The 24,502-nt window shown below is 44.4% G+C and overlaps 2 protein-coding genes and 1 long non-coding RNA gene across 6 annotated transcripts in view; all 3 read right to left on the bottom strand.

The window, feature by feature from the left end:
• cpn1 (carboxypeptidase N, polypeptide 1) overlaps window positions 1–5,718 on the bottom strand; it is an 18,610-nt gene extending 12,892 nt beyond the window's left edge. The window contains exon 1 of one of the 2 annotated variants that reach the window (XM_060036071.1): window positions 4,818–5,718. In XM_060036071.1, coding sequence (XP_059892054.1) covers window positions 4,818–5,061 — 244 coding nt within the window. In that variant the 5' untranslated portion in view covers window positions 5,062–5,718. The remainder of the gene's footprint in view (window positions 1–4,817) is intronic. The other variant, XM_060036072.1, reaches the window with a different exon arrangement.
• A 2,055-nt stretch (window positions 5,719–7,773) lies between these two features.
• LOC132446431 (uncharacterized) lies at window positions 7,774–11,302 on the bottom strand. 3 transcript variants are annotated; one of them, XR_009522841.1, is made up of 10 exons: window positions 11,145–11,302; window positions 10,704–10,809; window positions 10,294–10,549; window positions 10,110–10,218; window positions 9,727–9,870; window positions 9,348–9,541; window positions 8,965–9,070; window positions 8,738–8,813; window positions 8,390–8,477; window positions 7,774–8,177 (listed from the first exon to the last, which is right to left on the bottom strand). It is a non-coding gene; the product is annotated as an uncharacterized LOC132446431 (long non-coding RNA). The 3 variants fall into 3 exon arrangements; XR_009522840.1 differs by having other exon boundaries at window positions 8,943–9,070; window positions 9,760–9,870; window positions 11,145–11,301; XR_009522839.1 differs by having other exon boundaries at window positions 9,760–9,870; window positions 11,145–11,297.
• Window positions 11,303–18,191: 6,889 nt separating this feature from the next.
• Window positions 18,192–24,502, bottom strand: part of plce1 (phospholipase C, epsilon 1) — a 63,659-nt gene continuing 57,348 nt past the window's right edge. Inside the window, exons 40-44 of the mRNA XM_060037278.1 lie at window positions 24,033–24,218; window positions 23,523–23,702; window positions 22,975–23,187; window positions 22,692–22,827; window positions 18,192–21,270 (exon numbers count right to left, since the gene is read on the bottom strand). Coding sequence (XP_059893261.1) covers window positions 21,089–21,270; window positions 22,692–22,827; window positions 22,975–23,187; window positions 23,523–23,702; window positions 24,033–24,218 — 897 coding nt within the window. The 3' untranslated portion in view covers window positions 18,192–21,088. The remainder of the gene's footprint in view (window positions 21,271–22,691; window positions 22,828–22,974; window positions 23,188–23,522; window positions 23,703–24,032; window positions 24,219–24,502) is intronic.

Genomic DNA, 24,502 nt, shown 5'->3' with positions numbered 1-24,502 from the left:
GGTCATGTATGGACACGCACTCACACACACAGATACACAGACAAAGATTCACACTGATGCACATAGACACACACACACACACACACACACACACATAGAAACACACACACACACACACACACAAAACACACACTCAGGGACATGTTAATGCATGCATACATATACATAAGTTATACAATACAAACATTAACATACATTTGCATTTGTCTTTGTCTGCATAAATGCATTTAGAATGACTTGAATGTGTTCCTGTTCTTCTTTTTCAGTCCTGTTGTATTATTGTCCTGTGTGTTGTATTTATGTCTTCTAGTCCTTAATAGTGTTGTATTTATGTATTCTAGTCCTTAAAAGTGTTGTATTTATGTCTTCTAGTGCTTAATAGTGTTGTATTTATGTGTGCTCGTCCTGTGTGGTATTTATGTGATCTAGTCCTGTATAGTGTTGTAATTATGTGTTTGTGTCTTGCATTGTGTTGCATTTATGTTTTCTAGTCCAGTTTAGTGTTGTATTTATGTTTTCTAGTCCTGTTTAGTGTTGTAGTTGTGTGTGAAGAAGTTCTGTGTACAGAGCTGTATTTATGAGTCCAATCCTGTATAGTGTTGTCTTTATGTGTTCTAGTTATGTGTTGTAGTGTGTGTTCTAGACGTGGCTTCTGTCCTGTAATTATCAGTCTCTGAAGCCTGCCTGAGGATTTTGCCAGCAATTTGTTCCAGGGTATAAAACTCTGTAATTTAAGCATCGTACTTTGCACACACTTAAATTAGACAATGTAACGGTTCAGCACTGAGCATTTCAAAAAGGACATGCTCACTTCAAAACAGAATTTAAACTTTCCTGTGCACAAAACCTTTCTACCCTGTCTTTTAAGGTAACAAATAAAATTCCCTTCCAAGCAATATGGCTACTCTGCATTCTAACTTGTTTTAGAGCAACGCTGGATTAACATTGTATGCTTAGATTAACTTGTAAATCAACCTGGATAAAAGCATCTGCTTAAAGAAATGAGTCAATGTTAATTATTGTAGAAGCTTCTCTCCAAAGGGATTCACTCTGAATTCCGATCCATTCAGATCAATGTCCTTTAGGGGCCACACGTCACTCACTGGCTCCCGGTTTATGTCCTCACATGTCTATTGCTGTACGTGCGGTGTTTCATTCTGGGTCTTGTGTGCGTTTCACAAGACATCCCTCTGGGTTTCCGGAGTTCAGCATTGTTGTGAGAGTCTCTGATTGGCAGGTCTGAAACCCCAGAGCAAACCAGCGCACTGACGCAGTGGGGAGGAGGAGGAGGAGGAGGAGGGGGGTGAGGAGGAGGAGGAGGAGGAGGGGGGTGAGGAGGAGGAGGAGGAGGAGGAGGAGGAGGAGGAGGAGGAGGAGGAGGAGGGGAAGGAGGAGGAGGAGGAGGTGGAGGGGGAGGAGGGGGAGGTGGAGGGACTATGGGAATGTGATTTGGATCTGCCCTGGATTATTTGGATATGGTAATCACGCTCTGCTGAGACAGCCACCTATCCAAACAGCCCCCCTCCCCCCACTCTCTATATGCATACGGCTGTTCAGTGCCCACTCGGACCCTGGGGGGGAGGGGGGCTGATGGGCAGGGGAGTGGATGGTGATGGTGGGGGGGGGGAGGGAGGTTAATTAAACAGCACTGAAGCACAATTGGAAGCCGGAAGCCGGGGCCGTCTTGTCCAGCTAAAACATCCTAGTGGAGGTTTAAAGTGGTTCTCCACCTCCTCTACTCTAGGATTGAAGGGTTGGGGGGGGGGGGGGGTCCAGCTCTCTGAATGTGGGCCCTCTGCAGCCCGTCCTTTGTTACGGATGGAATTTGTACTTTCTATCGTTTGTTATCAGATGTCATACAAAATAGAACAATATAATTCTTTCCTTTAATTTAAGAAAACAGATAAATTTCACCTTGATTGTAGATCGATACTGTATGTGTGTGGTTGTGTGTGTGTGTGTCCGTGTGTGTGTGTCTTTGCACGTCTGTGTCGAGGTAGTCGTGCGTGCTTGTTTGTTTTTGCAGAAATGGACATGCATGCACGCAAGGGGTGTGTGCATGTGTGCGTGTGTGTGTTTGTCTGTGTGTTTGTGTCTGTCTGAGTGTGTGTGTGTCTGATGTCATTCATGACGACTGACGTAACAAACGGCATTCAAAACACAATGAGAGTTCTCTGCAAATAGGGTTCCTCCTCCCCCCTTAACTAATCCATCCTCCAGTCTGACCTACTGACCCCCACCTACCCCCCTAACCCCCTAACCCTAACCCCCAACCCAGGTCCAGGAAACACAACGCCTAGCTCAGCACTGCATGCACTTGTGGGGTGTGTGTATGTGCTTGCGTGCGTGTGTGCGTGCCTGTGAATGCATGTGTGCGTGTGCGTGCGTGCGTGCGTGTGTGTGTGTGTGAACAGCGTGCACGGCCCTGACCAACCCCTAGACCCAATTCTTCCCAGCTCCCGCTCCTATAGCCGCTAACAACACACTTCCTGTTGTTGCCGGGAAACACCCTCACATCCTTCTATTCTGGCGCCGGAAGCGTCCAGTGAGTCCGCGCGGCGGCTCGCCAGAGATAGGCAGCGACGGCTCCAGCAGGGAGGAACAGAGCAACTCAGGGGGGAGAAAGTACATCTCCGCTGAAGTCATGGCTCTCCTCTGGTTCAGGTTGTGTTGTGTTGTCGATTATCTTGTGCGTTCATGAGCAGGATGATCTCATTGCGGGGGGGAAAAGAGAGGGAGGGCTGGCTTTATGGCTCTTCCTACTAACGTGCTAACCTCGTATGAGGTGCGCGGGTCTGATTCCGACCTGTGCTCCTCTGCTGCGTGTCATCGCCTCAAGTCTTTCTGCTTTTGAGTAGAAGTTTGTCATGCCTTCGGGAACGGGACGGGGACAGGAGACTGGCTCGAGGAAGAGAGGGAATGACGTGTAGCGTCAGAGCGTAGGATAGGTCAGCGGCCAAACGGGGGCGGCTTGAAGGCATGTGAGCCAGGTGGTTAGCTTGGCGCTAGCCGCAGGCTGCCGTGTTGTCCACCTCAATATGCTGCAGGCTTGTGTTGGGGCTAGCTAGGGTGACCACGGTTCATGGAGAGGCGCCGACATCGCTGACGTCTCCGGTATGTTCCATGGCCGAGGCTTCCAAGGCAGAGTGTTGGTTCCAATTGTGTGTTGACGGTCCAGGAGAACGGATTTAGAGACAACAATTTAAAAAAACCAAACATTGAGAGACCAAGATCCGCCAGTGTTGTTCTGGTTTTGTTTTCTCTATTCGTCGTAACGATCTGCCATGTTGTCTCAATAGACCCCCACATGCAAACACACACACACACACACACACCATGTTTCCATCCACATCAATGAGGCAACAAAAACATTGGAAATCAACCGCAGATGTCCCACACACACTCAATCTTTTGTCTGTGCTCCCATTGTTTGAGGACAATCTTCAAAACCCATCCCAGCGAGACATCTTGAACGCTTTCCTGACAAATTGTCACCCCCCCAGTGATGGAGAGGGAGAGAGAAAGAGGAGAGAGAGAAAAACAGAGAGAGAGAGAGAGAGAGAGAGAGAGAGAGAGAGAGAGAGAGAGAGAGAGAGAGAGAGAGAGAGAGAGAGAGAGAACCCATCCAAGGGAGCTATATAATAATTTGTTCTTCAGAAGAACTAGGAACCACATGGCAACATACGATCCAGAAATATGACCCGCAGAAGGAAAACCTCACATTCTCTCCCTCATCTGCAGTAGTAATCCACAGGCCCCCCACAGTTCAGTTCAGCCTGGCACGCAGAACATGCATACCGACCGCCAACAGGACTATGTTTGAGTCCTTGATTTACCTCTGGTTCTCCCGCCAGAAAAGGGGACGATGCAAACAAATTTCCCTTCTGGGATTAATAAAGTACAGCTTGACAAACACACATAAACACAGACATGCCTGAGAGCTGTTGACCTGTTTGCCGTAGATACTTTGGATTAAAAGCCTAAAAAGCCTTAAAAAGAGATTCCTTTCCTTGAATACACACACATGTTTGGTATCTCAGATCAACCAACAAAGTAAACATTTCCTGAGACGAGCTTGGTGTTCTATTCTGAGCTTAGTGTTTACCATTTAGTTATCTAGTTGTACTTTTACAAGATGTGTCAATAGGGAGCATGGATGGGTTAGGTCATCGTACCCTAGGATACCTACCGGTAGGCTGCACACATTCTGGATCAAAACCCGAACCTCTGGGCTGGGACTCACACGCTAACCACTATAGTACCCCCTGTAACTGTCCTGTGTTAGACGTTAAGGTGCTTCCCCAGCCCAGAAGAACCCCGACAAACACCCCATCGGGCCAGTGTGCCATACCCGTGGTTGGCGGTTGGCTGTCAAATGAAGTTGGTAAGCAAGAGACAGCAAGTGTCCAATTCTACAGTTGGGTGATGCCCCCTTAGATGTTTGGTTTGGTGTTGTGTTGTCCAGTTCCGGGCAAGAAAGTCAGTTCACTGTGTTTTACAATCAGTTTGGAGTGACTCACACAGATGTCTTCATTGTCTATCAAAAGCCATGAAAGAAAACCATCTAAAGACACACACAAACGACAAAAAAAAGAATCAAACCATGCAAAGAGCAACATACAATTTACTGAAATAAAACGCAACTGGAGTGAGTCTGGTGGTGTGGGTCGAGTGCAGTTGTACACGTCAATTCATTAACTGGACACACGGTCAGTTCGCTGCCAAACCGTCAGTAAGCTGATCTGATATTCACCCGCGTGTGCGAGGACAAAAAAAACACAAAACGAGAACAGGCGGGCGAAGGGAACCCGACTCACGTGCTTCGTGGATGCCGGGGTTGTCGCTGAACTCCAGCACGTACAGGTGGCGTCCCTCCACGCTGCGGCCGATGCTGTAGATCCTGGTGACGTAGGGACACTCGTTCTGCACGGCGAACATGGCACGGACCATGTCCTCGTAGCGGTGGTGCTGGAACTCAGAGTCCCGGGCCAGGGCACCCAGGCACCCCAGGAGACCCAGCAGGAGGGCCACCAGCTGGGCAAGGTTCCGGCTCTGCTCCATGGCTCTGGTTGTGGGCCCCTAAGTTTCCCTGTTGCTCCTCAGCTCCTCAAGGCTTTGGGGGGTAGAGGTGTGAGGGGGTGGAGGGTGTGTGGGGGGGGGGGGGGGGGGGGGGGAGACGGGTTCAAGGGGAGGAGGGGTTTGTTGGCTCTCTTCTGGTTTCTGTGAGTTGGTTTCTTGTGGTCAGAACCAGCCGTGGAACTCCTCTGGTTCTTCTTCACTCACTGCATGGACCTTGAAGACAAGCCTCCACCAAGACCCCAACTGCTCCCGTTCCTTCACGTACTCGCTCGCCCTCTCTCCCTCTCTGGCGCTCTCTCTCTCTCTCTCTCTCCTGCTCCCTGCCTCATGCACACACACACACACACACACACACACACACACACTCACTCGGTGAGTCTCTCTCTCAATCCCTCAGTCTGCCTCCTCCCACGTACAGAGGGACGGCCCATCCAGTCCACTCTCTCTCTTTCTATAGCTCTCTCTCCATGTCTCTCGACCCCTCCTCCTCTCTCTCTCTCTCTCGCTCTGTCTCTCTACCCCCTCTCTCTCTCCTGACAGCTGGTTCTCGCTCTTTAGTTAAATGCGTGTGTCTCTCTCTCTCTCTCTCTCTCTCTCTCTCTCTCTCTTCTTGTCAAGTACGTGCTAGTTAGTTTACTAGCACTCATGGGCTACAGCTGCAGGCACACACACACCTCCTCTTTCTCCTACTCTTTCTGAAATGGTTCATTTTGTGTGTGTGTGTGTGTGTGTGTGTGTGTGTGTGTGTGTGTGTGTGTGTGGTGTACACCTCAGACTCCTCCACTCCCCCTCCTTCTGGGAAAGAAGATTGTTTCCACAGAACTTTTCTCCACAACCCCTGGGGCCCCAATCACTTATTCATTAACCCTTAAGTAAACTCTCTCTCTCTCTCCCTCTCTCTCTCTCTCTCTCTCTCTCGTTCTCTCCCCCTCTCTCTCCCTCCCCCTCTCTCTCTCTCTCAACCCCCCCCCCCCACCATTTCTAAACACATGCACAAACCAACACACATCCATTCACATACCCACCTGAATTAATCCCACATTACCACTCATCTGTTCACAAACACACTTGTGTAAGTCACCCACAAACAGAAGGTTCTGTGTACAAACTGAGAAACACAATGGCGCACTGCGTTGTTATTGACAACAGAATTTGAACAACACTAGAGCTAATAACAATAAAAGTACCACAGCATAAGCGAAAATGCTAATACAATACTAATACAATACTATTATAAAAAGGACGTTTCCCCCCATAATTTCTTTCTTCTTCTAAGGTTACGTTTTTAAAGTTGATGCATGAACTTGTTCAGTTAGTTTCTATGAAACATTGTATTTTTTTAAAACAATACTAGTATTGTTACAAAGAAACCATTATCATGATGGTATCATTATCATGATGGTATCATTATCTAAACAAAGTTTAGATAATGATGCTAAGATACCACATACAAGTTTTACGATACAACGATGACACCTAGTGGTAAAATAATGAAACTACAGCCACACACCTACTGCAAATAAGATCAGGTCTAAATTCATATACCATCATACTTGATTGGTTTGCACTGCCGATGTCTGGAGTGGACTGGAGGATGTGCCGAGAGGGAACACAGCCTCGTCTTCAGAGGTCTGCTCTCCCGAGTTCAGCAGCTCATGCGCGGGCATGGGACGCTGCTGTATGGGCCGTTTGTAATCATTTGCTGCTCAAAGAACTGCTTCACTTGTTCCAGAATTAGGTCGATTTTTTTTCCAGATTTAGCAAATAACCACCCCTCCAAAATGCACTGCAATTTTCTTGTCATTTTCTCAACTGTTTTCAGCTTGAAAAAGTTACCCCAGCTGAAACTGCGACCGCACGTCGTATATTACAGCCAAATCGACATTTCACCAGAGTGATGTGAAGATTAACCCAAAAATTATATTCGGGGCTAATTAAACACATGGTCTGTGATTAGGATGTCTGGGTTCAGGGTCTGCGTTCAGGGCCTAATCGACCAGGTAAACACGCGTCCTGCCGTCCTCCGAGCTCCAGGAAACCAAGTTCCAGGTGGTTAATATTTAGAATATAATTTTACACTCAATACATTCATCAAAATCTGACCGCAGCTGACCTCAGATCTGGTGAACTGGGCATTTATTTCTTTCACTTCATATGTTTCGACCAATCCTGTTGCTGGAGGCAGATTTATTTGCAGACAACCTAGACCAGTACATGAACATTTAAAAATGTAAATACACAGACATTCCTGTATAATTAAGGTGTATGACAGCGAGCTCTCTCTGCTGGACAACAGTCTCACACCAAACTACATTTTCCGTTTGAACCAACGTAGCTATAGTACATTGATGTGAGACGGCCAGACGGGTTGGTGGATTGAACGTGTTGTAGTAGCAGAGAATGGCCTGCGGGACAGTATGTACATTGTTAAATACTTGAATGCTTGAATTTAGTAGTAATATATGGAGGTTTCATATTTTTACAAAATGGATTATGTGAGCAATGCTGAATAACAATCATGTATATTAAATGTATTGCATGAGTTTAGCTTGACATTAACCAAGTTAAAGGACAATTAAATGAACCGTACCAAACATGTAGAAGCCAATGTGGGATTTTAATATATTAACAAAAACACTTGACAGAAGTTTAATACAATTTTGTAAAGGAAAGCAAAGGAAAATGAGATTTTCCAAATGTCACCAACATTCCGAAAGCAAGTGAAGAGGTTTGTGTAAAAGCAGTCCTCCCTGACCAGCTCTGTCCCTGACTCTAAACCCTGACTCTCAACCCTAACGCTGAACCCTCTGAGGGCAGGAAGACGCGCCTTCAGTGTAAAGGTTCGAACCACAGAGAAGGAAGAAGAAGAAGCAGTAGTGAAGTAGTGAGGTTAGTGACAGATGTGAGGGAAAGGCGTGGGGAAGCACACGGTTAACATGTGGGGTCAAGAAGAAGACTCCCACTGGAGGTCATTGATCTATCAGCCTCAGACTGCTGAGCTCAGCAGGTTTTCTGGAGGACGAGGCTCAGATGAACTGAGGAGACGGGACCAGCAGGATGTCAGGATCAGGGCGGGTTCAGCTCAGGTTTGTCTGCCCCTGACCAAACAAGGACATGATTAGGTTCAATATTCAAAAGATCCAACATTATCTGAACCAAAGAAACATCATTAAGGACCAGGAAGGCTTTAGGGCGCCTTGCTCAAGGACGCATCACTGTATTCTGAGGACTTGAACCCGGCACCATTGGTTTGAGAGTTGAACCCCCAGCCCCCTACCTAGTCCACTATGTCCAGATAATGCAAACTTACGAGGAATCCTTGATGGTGGAGTCCTGGTTGTCCTCAGGATTTTCCTTCCAGATGTACGACTTCTCCATCAGTCCTCCAGATTCCTGGTCTGGTTAGAAACGTAATTCGTCTCACATATCAGGTAACAAACACAGTAGTAGTTGGGCTCTAATATCAGGTAACAAACACAGTAGTAGTTGGGCTCTAATGTAAGGTCAAACGCAGGAGTAGTTGGGCTCTTATGGCGCGTAATAAAGTAGCAGCTGTAGTTTGTCTGGTAACCAACCACAGTAGTATGCCGGAACTTGTACTGGACAAACTAATCCTACATTGCAACAAGTCCACTCTGTTTATTTTATGCAAACTTACGAGGATCCTGGTTAGTAGAGTGTTGTCGTCCTCCAGAGTCTTGGCTCCTCCATCAGCTCTCCTCAGCCGTCCTGGTCTGGAACAAACAGCGGAAGTCTTGCTTCAACATGTGGTAAAACAGATGTAGTCGTCTGGTATATATGGTACAAAAACCGGTAGTGTGTAGCAGTATTCTACGAGAAGTGGCAGTGAGTGTGATGATCACTTCAGAGTCAAGCAACATCTACCCCACGACAGACGTCCTTCACCAGGCAGGGACTCCACCAGCTCCCCCACCAGGCAGGGCCTTCAGCACGACTCCTCCATCAGCTCCTTCAGCCATGGATTCCTGGTCTGGTTACAAACACAGTTGGTCTCAGCAGTAAATCACCTGGGGTCGCAACACACCCCACCTCCTGCATCTGCATTGTGTAAAAGCAGTCCTCCCTGACCAGCTCTGTCCCTGACTCTAAACCCTGACTCTCAACCCTCTGAGGGCAGGAAGACGCGCCTTCCGTGTAAAGGTTCAAACCACAGAAAAGGAAGGAGAAGAGGAAGCAGTAGTGAAGTAGTGACGTATTGAGGTTAGTGACAGGTGTGAGGGGAAAGGCGTGTGGAAGCACACTGTTACATGTGGGGTCAAGAAGATCACTCCCACTGGAGGTCATTGATCCATCAGCCTCAGACGGCTGAGCTCAGCAGGTCTTCTGGAGGACGAGGCTCAGATGAACTGAGGAGACGGGACCAGCAGGATCAGGGCGGGTTCAGCTCAGGTGTGTCTACCCCCGACCAAACAGGATCAGGTGAGGTTCAGCTCAAGTGTGTCTGCCCGGACCAAACAAGGACATGATTAGGTTCAATATTAAAAAAAATGCAACATTATCTGAACCAAAGAGACGTCATTAAGGACAAGGCAGGCTTTAGGGCGCCTTGCTCAAGGACGCATCACTGTATTCTGAGGACTTGAACACGGCACCATTGGTTTGAGAGTTGAACCCCCAGCCCCCTACCTGGTCCACTATGTCCAGATAATGCTAACTTACGAGGAATCCTTGATGGTAGAGTCCTGGTTGTCCTCAGGATTTGCCTTCCAGATGTACGGCTTCTCCATCAGTCCTCCAGATTCCTGGTCTGGTTACAAACGTAATTTGTCTCTAATGGAAGGTAACAAACACAGTAGTAGTTTGTCTTTAATATCAGGTAACAAACACAGTAGTAGTTGGGCTCTAATGTAAGGTCACAAACACAGGAGTAGTTGGGCTCTTATGGCGCGTAACAAAGTAGCAGCTATAGTTCGTCTGGTAACCAACCACAGTAGTATGCCGTAACTTTTACTGGACAAACTAACCCTGCGTTACAACAAGTCCACTCTGTTTATTTTATGCAAACTTACGAGGATCCTGGTTGGTAGAGTGTTGTCGTCCTCCAGAGTCTTGGCTCCTCCATCAGCACTCCTCAGCCGTCCTGGTCTGGAACAAACAGTGCGAGTCTGGCCCTGACGTCTGGTAACAAACATGTGTTTGTCTTATTTGTAAGCCCTTTATTTCCACTTTGTTGTTAGGTTAATACCAACTTACAATCCTTGTTGGTAGAGTGATGGTCATCCTCCAGATTCACGGCTCCCCTACCAGCTCGCCTCCGCTCCAGAAACACGTTCTAGTAAGAAAACACAGCGGTAGTTGGTTAACGCATGTCAAAGTAACAGCTGTTTTTTGCCCTTTAAGTCAACCATGTAAGTAAATACAAACTTAAGAGGAAACCTTGTTGGTCGATTCCTAGTCGTCCTCCAGCGTCTCTGCACCTCCAGCAGCTCTTCTCAGACAGAGTCCTGGTCTGGAACAAACAGCGGAAGTCTTGCTTCAACATGTGGTAAAACAGATGTAGTCGTCTGGTATAGATGGTACAAACGCCGGTAGTGTGTGGTAGCAGTATTCTACGAGAAGTGGCAGTGAGTGTGATGATCACTTCAGAGTCAAGCTCCATCTACCGCACGACAGACGTCCTTCACCAGGCAGGGCCTCCACCAGCTCCTCCACCAGCCAGGGCCTTCAGCACGGCTCCTCCATCAGCTCCTTCAACCATGGATTCCTGGTCTGGTTACAAACACAGTTGGTCTCAGCAGTAAATCACCAGGGGACGCAACACACCCCACCTCCTGCATCTGAGGTTTACTTGTAAAATGGAAGACAAATTTAAACATATTTGAAACACTTAATTAGACAACGTCTGCAGATTGTCGCGTTCAGCAATTCATCCACTACAGTCGTAGCAGCACTAGTAACAATAATGGCTCATATGAGTCTTACATAACCCCCGTATGAATTAACTCAAATCACAGCTTGGCACAGATTTAAAGTCATAAGATGATCAAAACCAGACCTAAACTACCGTGGATTTTAGTGTTTCAGATGAGCTTGGTGATGGTTACCCTCTGGTCCGGTGCTGCAGGCCCCTGGTCTCCAGCCTCAGTCTCCGGTCCATCCTGGCACCACAAGCCTCCGGTCCCCTGACTCTCAGCCTCACCTTTCAGCTACAGCAGCAGGTTTATATCAGCATTTGCCCAACAACAAACTTAATTTACTCATCCGAAACCGAGTTACACAATTAAACTATTATTTTATAACTCAAGGCTAGAAAAGACTTGAGACCAGACATGAGCATCCCGTTTATGGGAATGAAGACAGAGCAGTCCACAAGTTTATAGAAGTGGTTCAGGCCATGCATTGAAACTGACCTGAGAAGACTTCTGACAGGAGGTGGCGGTCTGGCTCTGGGTGAGGAGGTGGAGGTCTTGCTCTTGGTGAGGAGGCAGACACCTTGGGACAAACTACATGTTACCTTCTTAACCTTGTACAGTTCTAGAGTATCTTCTACTGTAACATGTGGGAAGGACGGCCATTATTTTAGCTTTGATATTATCCAGTTGCCAACTCTGCACCAGAGTCGTTGTTTAACGTCATTCCATTGGGTAGGGTTTAACTTCTGTGGCAATTAATGACCGCAGATATTTAGAACGTACAAAAGCTGAAGTAACAAAGAACACTAAGCAGTATCGATATTAAATCTAATTTACCCATATTCAGGTGCTGGGTTCCGTTGAAGAAATGTCAAAATGTCTTCCACCTTGAAATGATTTTCAGCCTTCACTGATGTCAAAAATGGGGCCGCAAGTAGAACGCCGTTTTGTACGCAGCGAAAGTCCAGTCACGTCAACGTGGTTAAAAGTACGGCGCAACCATCGGAAATGATCAACATATTGTACGACGTACGTGTCAGTATGTATTTAATACCAAACTTAAAGTTGTTTAAGATAGGGGCAACAATTCCCTATGGAAACCGACTGAAAAATAGTTTCCGTTGGCAACGGCTCGAGGTTACGCAAATACAATCCAGAACGTTCCGCCAGATTCCCTCAGGGGACTCCCGTCCAACTAACTGTCAGGTGGTTTCTTATGGTTGTCAAGACTACAACGTTCTATGCTAACCATTGGGACTAAATCAAGTGACCGCACTCAGAACCTTCCACGGCGGGAAGTACAAACCGTCCGACTGGAATCCGAACATTCCGGCCGGAACCAACCAAAGAAAAAACAGAACCAGCGCCTCACCTTGAGCTGAACGGAGGAAGATCCTGAAGTCCAGCGATGGTCTTCATCAAAACACAGCCAACAGACTTACCTTGATGTGATCTGTTTGTTGCTGTTGGTCATTACTATCAGTGTACCTTTACATTATTATGCACCCAGTGTGTAGTTATATCACTCAAAACCGTACGAAGAACCAAACTACCATGTACGTCCCACAACAACTTTAAACTTAAAATCATTCAATACAAAACCCTGTCTACATTTTACAATTATCTAGATTATTCAGGGTACAAACCATGCAGAGCAAATCTAAACATTGAGCTCACAGAGAGCCGACCATAGCCCTGCAACGTCACCCTGACCGCCTCATCACCAACAGCAAATCATGCCAGCCAACACATGTACAGATCCAGTGAGATGTGGGCATCTGAGTGAAAGGACTGCCCATAATAAAAAGAAGCCCAATTCCTGAACTATCCAACCATCTTCATGGTTTAAAGATTTACACACTTAACATGCCATTGTGTTCATCACCTTTGTCTGCTCCCTCGTTACTTATAAAACTCTACATCTCCATCACTAGAGTGTTGCATTCTACTCATGGGGGTGTGGTCTGAGTGAGCAGAGATGCATGCTGGGATACAGTGCTGTCTGAAGTCTTCAGTTCTATAGACACACCCCTCAGGAGAAACCAAGTGTTTGAGAATCTGTTGTGACATCAGTTACATGAGCTGGAATATCCTTCTAGATGGTGCCAGGATTCTCAGAGGAGAAAGGCCAAGAGGAAGATGTGAGGGTTCTTCCTCTCAGCCATTGGAACACAACAACGGTCTTCGTCAGAGTACCATGGAACACTTTGAAACAGTCTACTCTGTACACCTTGAAGCCCCAGTGAAGGTTTCATTACCTCCTCAGCTGAAGAGCACAACTTCAGCTGGAAGGCCGCCCCAGTTGGAGTTCCCGGATTGGTTCTGATTTAAGGGAACCAATCGTTCAGCTAGTCCTGTCCGAAACAAATACAGTACAGCCTGAGAAGACATGCAACTGAGAACAAGATCCACAGGGCTCTCCATCAATCCAGCCAGGTAGGAAGAGACGTCTCATTACAGGTCTGAAGGTCATCTTGAATACCCATGTAGGTCCCTTTCCAACTTCAGACTCTCCTTGGGGAATGCCTTTAGGTGTCCATCCTCCATTGATCCTGATTGGTGTAGTCCTAGTTTGAAGACACTGATCTGAACACGCCGCTTGCATCCTTTTACACTTGATTTGGATACTCTCCTTCCTTCCTTCCTTCCTTCCTGTTGGATATCGCTCTGGAGCGTCGCTCAGGGCTCTTCATGTCTACTGGTGGCCCTTAAGTAAACGTGTGGCCGTCCATCAGGTGTGATTTATTTGACCATGCCAATATCCCAAGTCAATCACACAGACCCTCGTATGAACAGTATCACTGTCGAAGCAAGCCGGACACACACACACATAGATCCAAGGACACGCACATAGAACTCCATGCCAGGTGGAACCAAACACACGTAGAACCCAATGCCAGGTGTGTGGGAGACACAGTAGAACCCTAGCTATGCTCAAAAATCACACACACACACACACACACACACACACCTCTGAGCCATAAAAGGCCAAACAATCATGCAGGGTAAAAACCTCATGCCAAATAACGTTCCATCATCCACCCCCAGCTCTCCTGCCAGGGCACCAAGAACAGAACAACCAATGTCTCCAGAGACTTAAATTATGTACAACATTCTTCAGTGGCGTCCCACATTGGTGATGGATTATGCTTGGCAAATCCCAGGTTTATTCAACGTCTCTGAAGTCATGTCTTTGTAGTCCAGTGGTTTCCTGAATGAGGGGCCTTCACAGATGCAAATGGTCCAGCTTTAGTCAGCCTGAGGACAAGTAGGAGGTCATCTGTTCAGAAGACCACCCAGTGGAGGGGGGTGGCTCTTGAGGAGCAGGAACTATCTGGGGATGGCCCCAAATAAGACCTTCTTGGAAATGAAACTGTTCCTGGGGAGTCACGATGCCTGGAGGGGACTGTTGAATGTGTTCCATGGATCTCTGTGTCAGACTGAAGTTGTGTTTTAGTCGTTGAGATGAGGAGCCCCCTCATCTCCCCCTGGTGTTTCTCCTTCTGAATCCCTGTCTCCATCTTTAAGAACATTCCAGTCCATGTAACTGACGTCACGACAGTTTCTCAAACACTCGGTTTCCCCTGAGGGGGCGTGTCTACAGACCTGTAGACTTGAGACAGCTCTGTATCCCAGTATGCACCTCTGCTCACTCAGACCACACTCTCTTCAGTAAAGCAAGACTCATGTGATGAAGATGCAGAGCTCAGGAGAGTAGCTGGAAAGAAGACTGAAGATATCAGAACCCAACCCATTACTCCAGCTTACAACAATAACTTAAGAGCCTGTAACCATTTTAACAAATCATTAAAACCAACAAACCAAACACCCAAGTAACCCATGAACCAATAAAACATCCTTTCAGATAAACCTTCAGGTAACGGGTTAACTCACCAGGAAGCCAAAATACATCAATGTGCCCAAGAGTAATGAGAAATTAATGACTTACAGTTTGCAGTTCATCTTCATGGTTAAGTTTGGATACTCACAGAACTGCAGTTAAATATCCATGATAGACCTTTGAAGGAAGGAACAGTTTGGTCCCCAAACTCGGGCACTGTCCCACAGTTCAACATCAACCGTCTCCATTAAATCAGATAAATGAATGACAATACAAATTCAGGGCTTTTGGGATCATTCAACTTTTAAATAATGATTAAGATAATTAACTAATACAGCTTTTTAATATAAATTATACTAGGCTAATAATTTGACTGTCATTTGTCAAGAGTGATTTACCTTTTACTTTGACAAGTTTGAAAGTATAGTCTCTAAAATGTTACTTTCAGGTAGAATCATTATTTAAATTTGAAATGAGTTAAAGCACCACATTCCCCGATTTCCTTCACACATTATCAGTGATTTATATTCAACATACAAGTCATGTACTTGTTTGTACTTCACACAATTCTACTCACATCAGGTTCAGATGAGATGCTCTTCTTTACTTCAAAAAGTCTTTAACCACACACGTTTTCTGGGAACACAACATACCGCGTTTGGGAGACGCTACACTGCCAGCAGTGGAGGAGACCAACGTACTGTCCGGTTCCCTTTTAAGTGAAACGCACCAGATGCAACCAATTAACTCATTGAGAAACCCACTTGGCAGGCGAGCTGCGGCAGGGGAGCTTGGTAAAACTCAACGCAGGTTCGGCGCCCTCTGGTGGCCTTGGGAACAGTGAGAGGCTATTTCAGCTCTGTGTTTGATCTTAAATGACCTCCCTCATTTTAATTAAAGGGATGAGTCTGATTTGACTGATTTAGATTCATACTTCAAAACGAAAAAAGTATTCATTCAATTCACCTTACTGTGTGTGTGTGTGTGTGTGTGTGTGTGTGCGCGCGCGCGTGTGCGTGCGTGCGTGTGCGTTACTACTGTTTGATGTCAAGTTGGTGAAAAGGAAGTCACTTGTGATCTTGCGTCCCTGTGTGTGTACTAGTGAGCGGATGTGGACAGCAGAATGCTCTTGTCTTGGTGTGCTGGACTGACTGGGTTTGACTGCGGCTTTCAAAAAGAGATATTCCTCCTTCTCGTTCTTGGAATGCAAAACACGACCGACCTTTCCACTATGTAAATATTGATACGCCTGGGTGCTCTCGACATTTTTCATGGCCGACCCATCGACAGCTAACACTAAATAATAAAAAAGATCCCCATATGACACCTGAGGCCACCACCACATGTCATCCACCCACTCGGTGGAGTTCATTAACCTCGGGTGACGAAGTACAATCCCTCCATCCAAACTTTTGACATTTTTTTTGTCTCTACCCACGTAAGCCTCTCCATCTTAAAAGTTGGGTATGGAATTCTCTTTTTTGGCCATTTTTGCAAAATTACTTGAAATCCTTATCATAACCCACTTAAGGTGCGGCCACACCAGACGCGTATCTCGCGTACCTCGCGTATAAAATTGCCATTTTTTCCATAGGGAACCATTGGTTTACGCTCGTATGAGACGCGTACACGCGTGTCACGCGTAAAAGCAACATTTTACGCGCGTATCGCGCGTATGAGGCGCGTATATTTACGCGATATACGCGCGTAAAGCGCGTATATCGCGTACATTTCAAGAGTTCAAAAAATTGAACTTTTTACGCTCATACGCATGACGATTAGCCGTGTTGCCCAATCAGCGTTGAGCTTGACCCGACGTCACTGGCAGAGAGTAGTGAGCTTGGACAGAAGCATACGGCCGACATCTTTCTTTATTCTGTGTGGAAATAGTAACATAGTCACGCCATTAAATGCTTTTATGGAAACATTTCTAGCGAGAAATGTGCATTTTACTTTCGTAATGTTCGCTCGGTGAATGTGAAGGATGTTTGGTTTGATAGTTATGACGAAGAGGGAAGGCTCCGTTCACTTGCATGGACATGGACTCATCTAGGCGAGTGACGTAGGCGCGTAAACCATTTTTGACACAAAATGGTCAAGCAACATTTTACGCGCGTATCTCGCGTAAAAATTACGCGAGATACGCGTCTGGTGTGGCCGCACCTTTACAGCCACTGAGTTAGAAGTACTGACATGAAAATTAAACAAATCAATCATCTGTGGAACGGGCAGGGCTCGAAAAAATCCAGCCAATGATTTCCAGACCCACCGAGTGGCATTGGACAGTAAGTACGTCAATCAAACGGTCGTACTGCACTCCCCCTCCCCCTCCCCCGCTCCAAGCGCGTGACCCCTTTGTGCACATACTCAAAGCTTGTGACCCAGAGCAAGCTTCTGTTTGTTGTTATCCTGCGGTAGCTACTGGAGCTAGCTAACTAGCTAATGGCTCTCTCTCGCGCATCGGTGTTCGTTCGTGCATGATTGCGCGTCCATGACTTGGAATGGGTGGAGTCAGAGTCAGCGTTGAAGGAGAGGGGGGGAAGGACCATTTGAGTTGTGTATTTTCAAAATCTGCTGGCGTTTCCCAAATCCCTTACCCAACCTTTAATTCACCGGGTATTTCAATGTAGCTATCTAGCTGTAACTAGCCGACCGGAGGTTTCAACACAAAGCGGAAGACAAACACATGTAAAAAGGGGCGTGGCGGAATAAGGTGGATATCTTTGAGAATTAGCATATCGGTATGGATTTAGGATTTAGATGGAAGAATTTGATTGAAAATATGGATTCCAATTTAGGATCTAGATTTATATTTATATATAAAGATTTATATACACGATTTAGCTCAGATAAAGCATTTACATTCAGGATTTACATTTAGAAATAAGATTTAGATATAAGATTTAGATTCAAGATTAAAATTTAACATATGATTCTAAATTAGTTTATTCTGTATGAGTTGGATCCAAACTAATATTTCATCCATCTTAGATCATTTTACCTTTAAACATTGATTGATTAATAGATTTATACTTTCAAATAGAAGAAACATAAAAAATTTGGTCTACATTGTCAACCCTGTTTCCCCCAAAAGTTGAATTTCCTTCAGAATCAGACCAATGGTGAATGCAAATCCTGCACCAATGACTTCAACGACAAACTTTCTGTGTATTTTTGCAGAAACCGAGTCTATGTTGCAGACTTCAATTGCAGTAGTACTCTACTATAATTGTGATGAGAGTTAAGTGATAGTTAAAATAAATATGATCAAATGTATTTTTTGAAACTATCTGTTAATGCAATCCGAAAGTGCTCATTGGAAATCAGTTTTAAAACCTGCAGAGTGATCCGACATTTATGAAAACAAATTAAGTCTGCATTCAGCAACGAAACAATAATGACTACGACAATAGTTGTATTTAATGTGAACTCTCTCTTTACAGGTATGACAACATTGGCTGACTACAATCATTTAAATAATTCAAGTAAATAGAAACGTGAAGACGTACAGCCTGCAGGTCACAATATGAAGCACGTTGGACAACACAACGACCAAATACACTTTTAAAAAAATATACACGACAACACAAAGACTTATACACTTCCATCCAAATGTGTCGCCCTAATCTTCCTACATTTACAAAGACACAGGTAGACAACTGCAGGACATTTTCCTGAAGAATATAACACCAGAAATGTAACCACTACAGCCAACACTTAAGTAAAAATTATTATATACACCACTGAACAAATATTACATTTTAGTGTATGGAGGAGGGATTTCCCTCACATCTACGCAAATAAATTAAGAAAACAGTTTAAAACACTTTGAGACTTCAGACACGCCCAAAAAACACACACACATACACACACACACAACAGCCAACCAGGGCGTGTCATTCGATAAATAATCCTACACACATGTTTCTCAGTTTTAACAAAGTTTCAACACACTTAAGAAGGGTATCATTCACAAGTTAGAGATAAAGGCTGAAAACTATACTTGGCGTTGAAATAATTCATCATCTGAATACCTCCATTTAAAGAAAAGAATGCATGCAAAAAATGGTCTTGAATAGCTAAGCTCTACATCCAGACGTCTTGTTTAAAAGTATCAGACTACCCGAGGATTGTCTACGAAAAACATAAAACATTGAGCATTTTAAAGAAAACTCTTTAAAAGATAAACTAAACACCTTATGTGTATATACAACTCTACAGCCACATTGAGTCTGAGCTCCATCTATATGTTAGGCTCAGGGATGATTTCCTGTCTGTCTATCAGTGACCCTGGATAAAAATATATACATTTACAACAGACTAAACTGGACTCAAAAATAAATCAAATTGTTAAGCCACTATAAAATGGAAACAATATAATTATTAAATGTATTTAAAAGTACCTTTATATGACATTACAATCGATTCACACTCAACTAAGCACAAGCCTACATAGTATAGGGAAGGAAATAGGTTTAAAAGTTAAACCGCTTTCCATATACAATAATATGCTAAGCTTTAACTTATTATTGGATATCAGCTTTATTTCAGGTTAAAAAAAAATTCTGCCAACATAAACTATCATAACTTTAGTTATGCTATGTTAGCTTCACATAGCTGTCATGCTAATGCTACAACTCAGCCTATGACAGACAACAGATTTAGACTGGGAGATGGAAACAAAAAATTTAACTTAACTTAACTGATGTTGACATGACCTTTAATCATTCTCAACATTTGAAGATTTTGGGAAGCCTTCTTAATTGTCAAATTTAAGATGGGCGTAAACAACAAAAATAAAATGTGCGATGCCGCTCATTAATGTAAATTAATAAAAACATGAGAAAATACCCATACAAGTCTTTCATTCTTCATTATGTAAAGAAATAGGAAAAACAATTCAAGGCATAATTCAACAACTTAAGTTATTTCTTGAAAAAAAAAACATGTCTGTCCCAGAGACATCTTATTAGAAAATACTTTGTGTTTTTTTGTTTTAATGGGGAACATTTAACGGCACACACAGAAGTTTCTTCCAAATTTGAATTCTTTGATCAAATATTTTTGGGACGACATTGTTATAAGCCTGCTGTATAGTTTACAACCATTTTATTCAACTGGAATAACAGTTGGAACTGTTGGCCACACCCCTATCAGTGATGTCATCAGGCCTTTTCCCGCTAGCTGGGCGAAAATAAGTAACATCACCGATCATTGATCAGCTCTGCGATGACTTACTTTTTCTTAGATTATTTAAATTATATATTACTTTTTAGAGATCATGTCAACGATATAAAGTAAAGAAACAACTTAAAAGCCCGTCTACCTGGACCAAAAGCTGCCGAATATAATCTCACAGTATCTGTTTTAATCTTACAGTAAAACATGATCAACCATTTCCCTCAAACTGAAGCCTTTTCAAAATACCTAATTCATACACATTCCATCACTAATGCTTTGAGTCCTTTTGCTATCCTATGTGCGTTTTTTAACAGCAAGGAAATGGGCAATGTTACTAAACATAACTTTACTGAACCTTACAAGAAGCCTTATTCATAGTAACTATATATTTACTGAACCTTACTAGAAGCCTCATTCATAGTTAGTATATGCCGTTAGTGAACCTTACTAGTAGCCTAAATCATGACAAATCTCTGTTCATACCCAGCAAACTTGACATGTAGTCAGGGTTCGTCAAATTAATTTGGAGATTGAAAGGTCACAAACCCATTAATCATTTCATTGTGACTAAATGTTGATGGGTCCGACATATAACTTCCCCTTCATTAATAAGAAACAGCATTTTAGATTATTCTAAATCCCATCCCTGATGATGAAACAATAAATAAATAAAACAGCTGCGGGTGACCGCGTCAAGTCAAACCTGGGGGTAGCCCAATGGCACCTTTACCGTGTCTAGGGGCTCCGTGGAGAAAGGCTTTCCGAGTGGCTGGAGCAACTGTCCGTCAACCAGCGAACCAACCAATCAACGGACACCCCCCGGAGTGAGCCAAATCCCATTCAACCGACCAATAGGGTTTGGGCAGGACCCTGTACAGCAACTAAGCCAGCCTCTGGGACAGGCCGAATCCTCTAAGTGCCCTCAAATCAACTGCCAAATGCAGTCCTTTGCGCAAGAGGAGCAGTTTCCAAGAACTCCCAAACGCACGTACAAACTCGCTGATTGTGGGATAAACCTTTCCTTTGCGCTGAACCAGGGCAATGAGTCCTTACTACACTGCGTTGAGGACGCCTTCCATTATCACTTTAATGATCTTTTCTCCCTCTCTGGGTTTCATTTGTGAACCTTCCAGTTGCGCAGAAGGTACAGCTTCCAGGTCTGGAGGGCCCGAGAGGCGGTGGAGGTGTGGTCCCGTCGGGGCTTGGGTCGCGGCCTCACGGGCGAGTTCAGGAGGATACGTCCTGCCCCCTCTTTGCCCTCTGACACCCAGGCCTTCAGCCCCGCAGGCAGACACCCTGTGCAGGAAGAGGGACAGCTAGTCAATTAATAAAAAATAACATGAATCATTAACAACATAATTAACATTACAATTAACACATTCACAAAGATATTAATCAACAAACCAATTAACCAATTGACTAATTGTTACATTCACTGTTCAGCATAACCAATTAACAAATGAACAGTGAACAATTAACGATTAATCAACCATCGAACCAAAGCAAAGTTAAGGTAGCGAAATAGGGTTACCTAAATGAGGGCAAAATATATCAAAAACCTATACGAACTAATAATAACAGGTTGGTCATCAAATAAACATGACAAAACTACTGTTACTGTGTTTTTTCTTTTGCTGGTAGTTAACCAACTATTATGGAGCCAGTGTTTTGTTGCCGTTAGTACTGCTGCGCAATTTCATCAACAGTTTGTACAAACCACATTTTGTAATTAGCCATCATTCGAAATACTCCCATACTTTCAAAGCAGTTTTAAGGGGTGTTATTATGCCACCATACGTTAGTGTGATTAGCCATTACAGGCTGTAAAAATGGGCCTTTTCCTTTGTTTTAGTGACGCCACAAGTGTGAGTGTCCTCCTAGATGTGTGATTGATAAAACACAGGAAAATACAGATTGGCTAATCACACCCACATCTGGTGGCATAACATCATCCCTTTAACAATTTTAGAAATAAAAAATATAAATTAATTGGAAAATAAAAATTGGTCAAGAAAATACATTTATGTTGCCAATTTCTTTTTTATTAGATCCATTAATCCCAACAGCACTAATTTATACTCAAAATTTGATGCTACATTCAACAAGGTGATGAAATATTATGTATGAATATGTAACAATTGGTTAAAACCATCTGGAGGTTATGTCTCATGATCCATTATCAATTCTAGAAATGTAGGTATTAACCTGAGGTATTAGATGTGGTTAGGGTTAGTTTAGCTTAAGTTTAGGTGTACAGGTAAGTGACCATCAATCCCATCACCTAAATTAAAGCTTATTTTAGGGTTAGGGTTTAACCCTAACCCTAGGGTTTTAAGGCAAAAGCCCTATCCTAACTTAACCATCACTCAAACATATACCTAAAATCAAATTATGTTACAGTAGGGTTTGTTATTTTACTTACCTTCACTTATCCATACACCTTACCTAAAGGTAAAGTAAGGGAAGGTATGTTAGGGTTAGGGTTTGGTGTGTGTTTAAACACCAAACCATTAACCTAAATTAACTGAAGGTTAAAGGTATCTGGTTAAGTGACGGTGAAGGGTGTGCTATGTCTAAGTGGTCTGACCAGTGTTAAGGGGTGTTAAAGGGGCACTGTACCTCTGTTGCCTTGTTCATGCACAGACAGCAGGGGGAGCCAGAGCCTCACTCCTGGATCTCAGTCAGCGCAACACAGCATGCTGCCCGCTCATCCTTACTGTGGGCGGGGCCGTCATGGCACAGCGTCACCGATTGGCTGCCGCTGCTGCCACTCGACGTGCTGCGGCCGCGACTGGTCAGCTTCTTGAGCTCGCTGGCGAACGAGATGCCCTTTCTCTTGTCCTCGCGAGGCATCTGGAAAGGGACATATATGAGTGGGTTTCAAACCTCTACATCTATGCACTGGCCTGAAATAGCTAGTCTCCTCTTTCTCTCAAATCAAAGAATCATACATTATTATTATTAATATGTTTTGAGATAGAGTAAGCGAGTGGTGTCTACCTGCTCTTTGAGTTTGAGGATGAACTTCCCCACCCCCCTCCACCGGCTCTGAGCTTGATAGACACACTCGTGGTCCAATAGGATTCGCTGAAGCGGCTTGGCGGTCGACGCCTTCTTGGAGCCGGGGTCCTTGGTCACCTCCTCCATCAGGACGTAGTCGGTGGGGTTGGGGTTGGACAGGATGCTCACGGAGTACTTGGCTTTGGACAGAGTCTGGAACCGAGACAACAGAAGAGCTTCTAGGTTAACACAGTGTATTTCTAAAGCTAATTCCAGAAGGCCATATTTGTAAAGATATGTCCCGAAGACCATCATAGTTTAGCTATTTCCTGAGGACCATATTTGTAAAGCTACTTCCTGAAGACCATTTTTTTAAAGCTACTTCCTGAAGACCATATTTGTTCAGCTACTTCCTGAAGACCATATTTGTAAAGTGACTTCCTAAAGACCATATTTGTAAAGCAACTTCCTGAAGACCATATGTGCTAAGTTACTTCCTGAAGACCATATGTGTTAAGCTACTTCCTGGTGTCCATGTGTGTTCCCACCTGCTGGATGATGTCCTGGGAGGTGCTGGAGCGCGGGGCCTTGATCACCGTGTGGGGCTGCTCAGGAGAGACGTCGTGGACCTGGACGAAGAACATCTCCTCTTCCCCTCCTCCCTCCCTCCCTCCTACGGTCAGCTCATCCTCCCCTTCTCCAACCGACGTGCTCCTCTCATTACAGTTCTGCGACAATAAAAACATCAATAACTTTATTTACAATGAAATCTCATGACACAAACATCCAAAGCAATGTACAAGCAAGGCTCCAAACGGTGAACAAATCAGAAAGATATTACATCTATCGATAAAGGCCATTTTTCTCACTTTAGAACAGAACATTATATGTCTTGTAGCTACTCAAAATCAGTCCACAAACTCCCTGTCTGACGTTAAAGTGAAGGAATACTTCATTAATCCCCGTGTGTCTATCATCAGCCAGCAGATGGATTGACAGCGCTGTTCTCTGAGCGGGGAGTGCGGCGGTCTAGACCGGTTTAACTGGTTCTGGTTCACCTCCTCTCTGGCTCGGAGGCTGATCCGGCCCACCAGGCCCTCCTCCGTGTGCCAGCCGCTGACCAGCCTCAGCACCTCCTCCTCCGGAGCCAGCGGCCGCTGCCTGGCCTCGCTGCGCTCCTTGGCAAGGGGAAGCCGCTCCTCGCACAGGAAGTACTCTGAGGGACTTCCTGTTGGGGACACAACCTGAGGAGGAAGACGTAATCCATCAATTACACAATACAATACGCATCATACTACATGGATTATATGATTCAGATGAGATTAGATTGAATTACTTTAATATTAGTCTTATTAGAGTCAATTAGGCTATATTGATTATATTATATAGATTGATTATGCAGATTTGATTCGATAAAATTTCATTATGACAAAAAAGATTAAATCAGATATTCAAAATATTTTACAATAAAATGTTATCAGATTCTATTAGTTCAAATTAGATTGTATTCGACAACGTTAATTTAGAT

This window comes from Gadus macrocephalus, chromosome 18, assembly GCF_031168955.1.
Source record: "Gadus macrocephalus chromosome 18, ASM3116895v1".
NCBI classification, from domain to species: domain Eukaryota; kingdom Metazoa; phylum Chordata; class Actinopteri; order Gadiformes; family Gadidae; genus Gadus; species Gadus macrocephalus.
The sequence above is the reverse complement of the archived record's forward strand: the minus strand, read 5'-3'. Positions and strand labels throughout refer to the sequence as shown.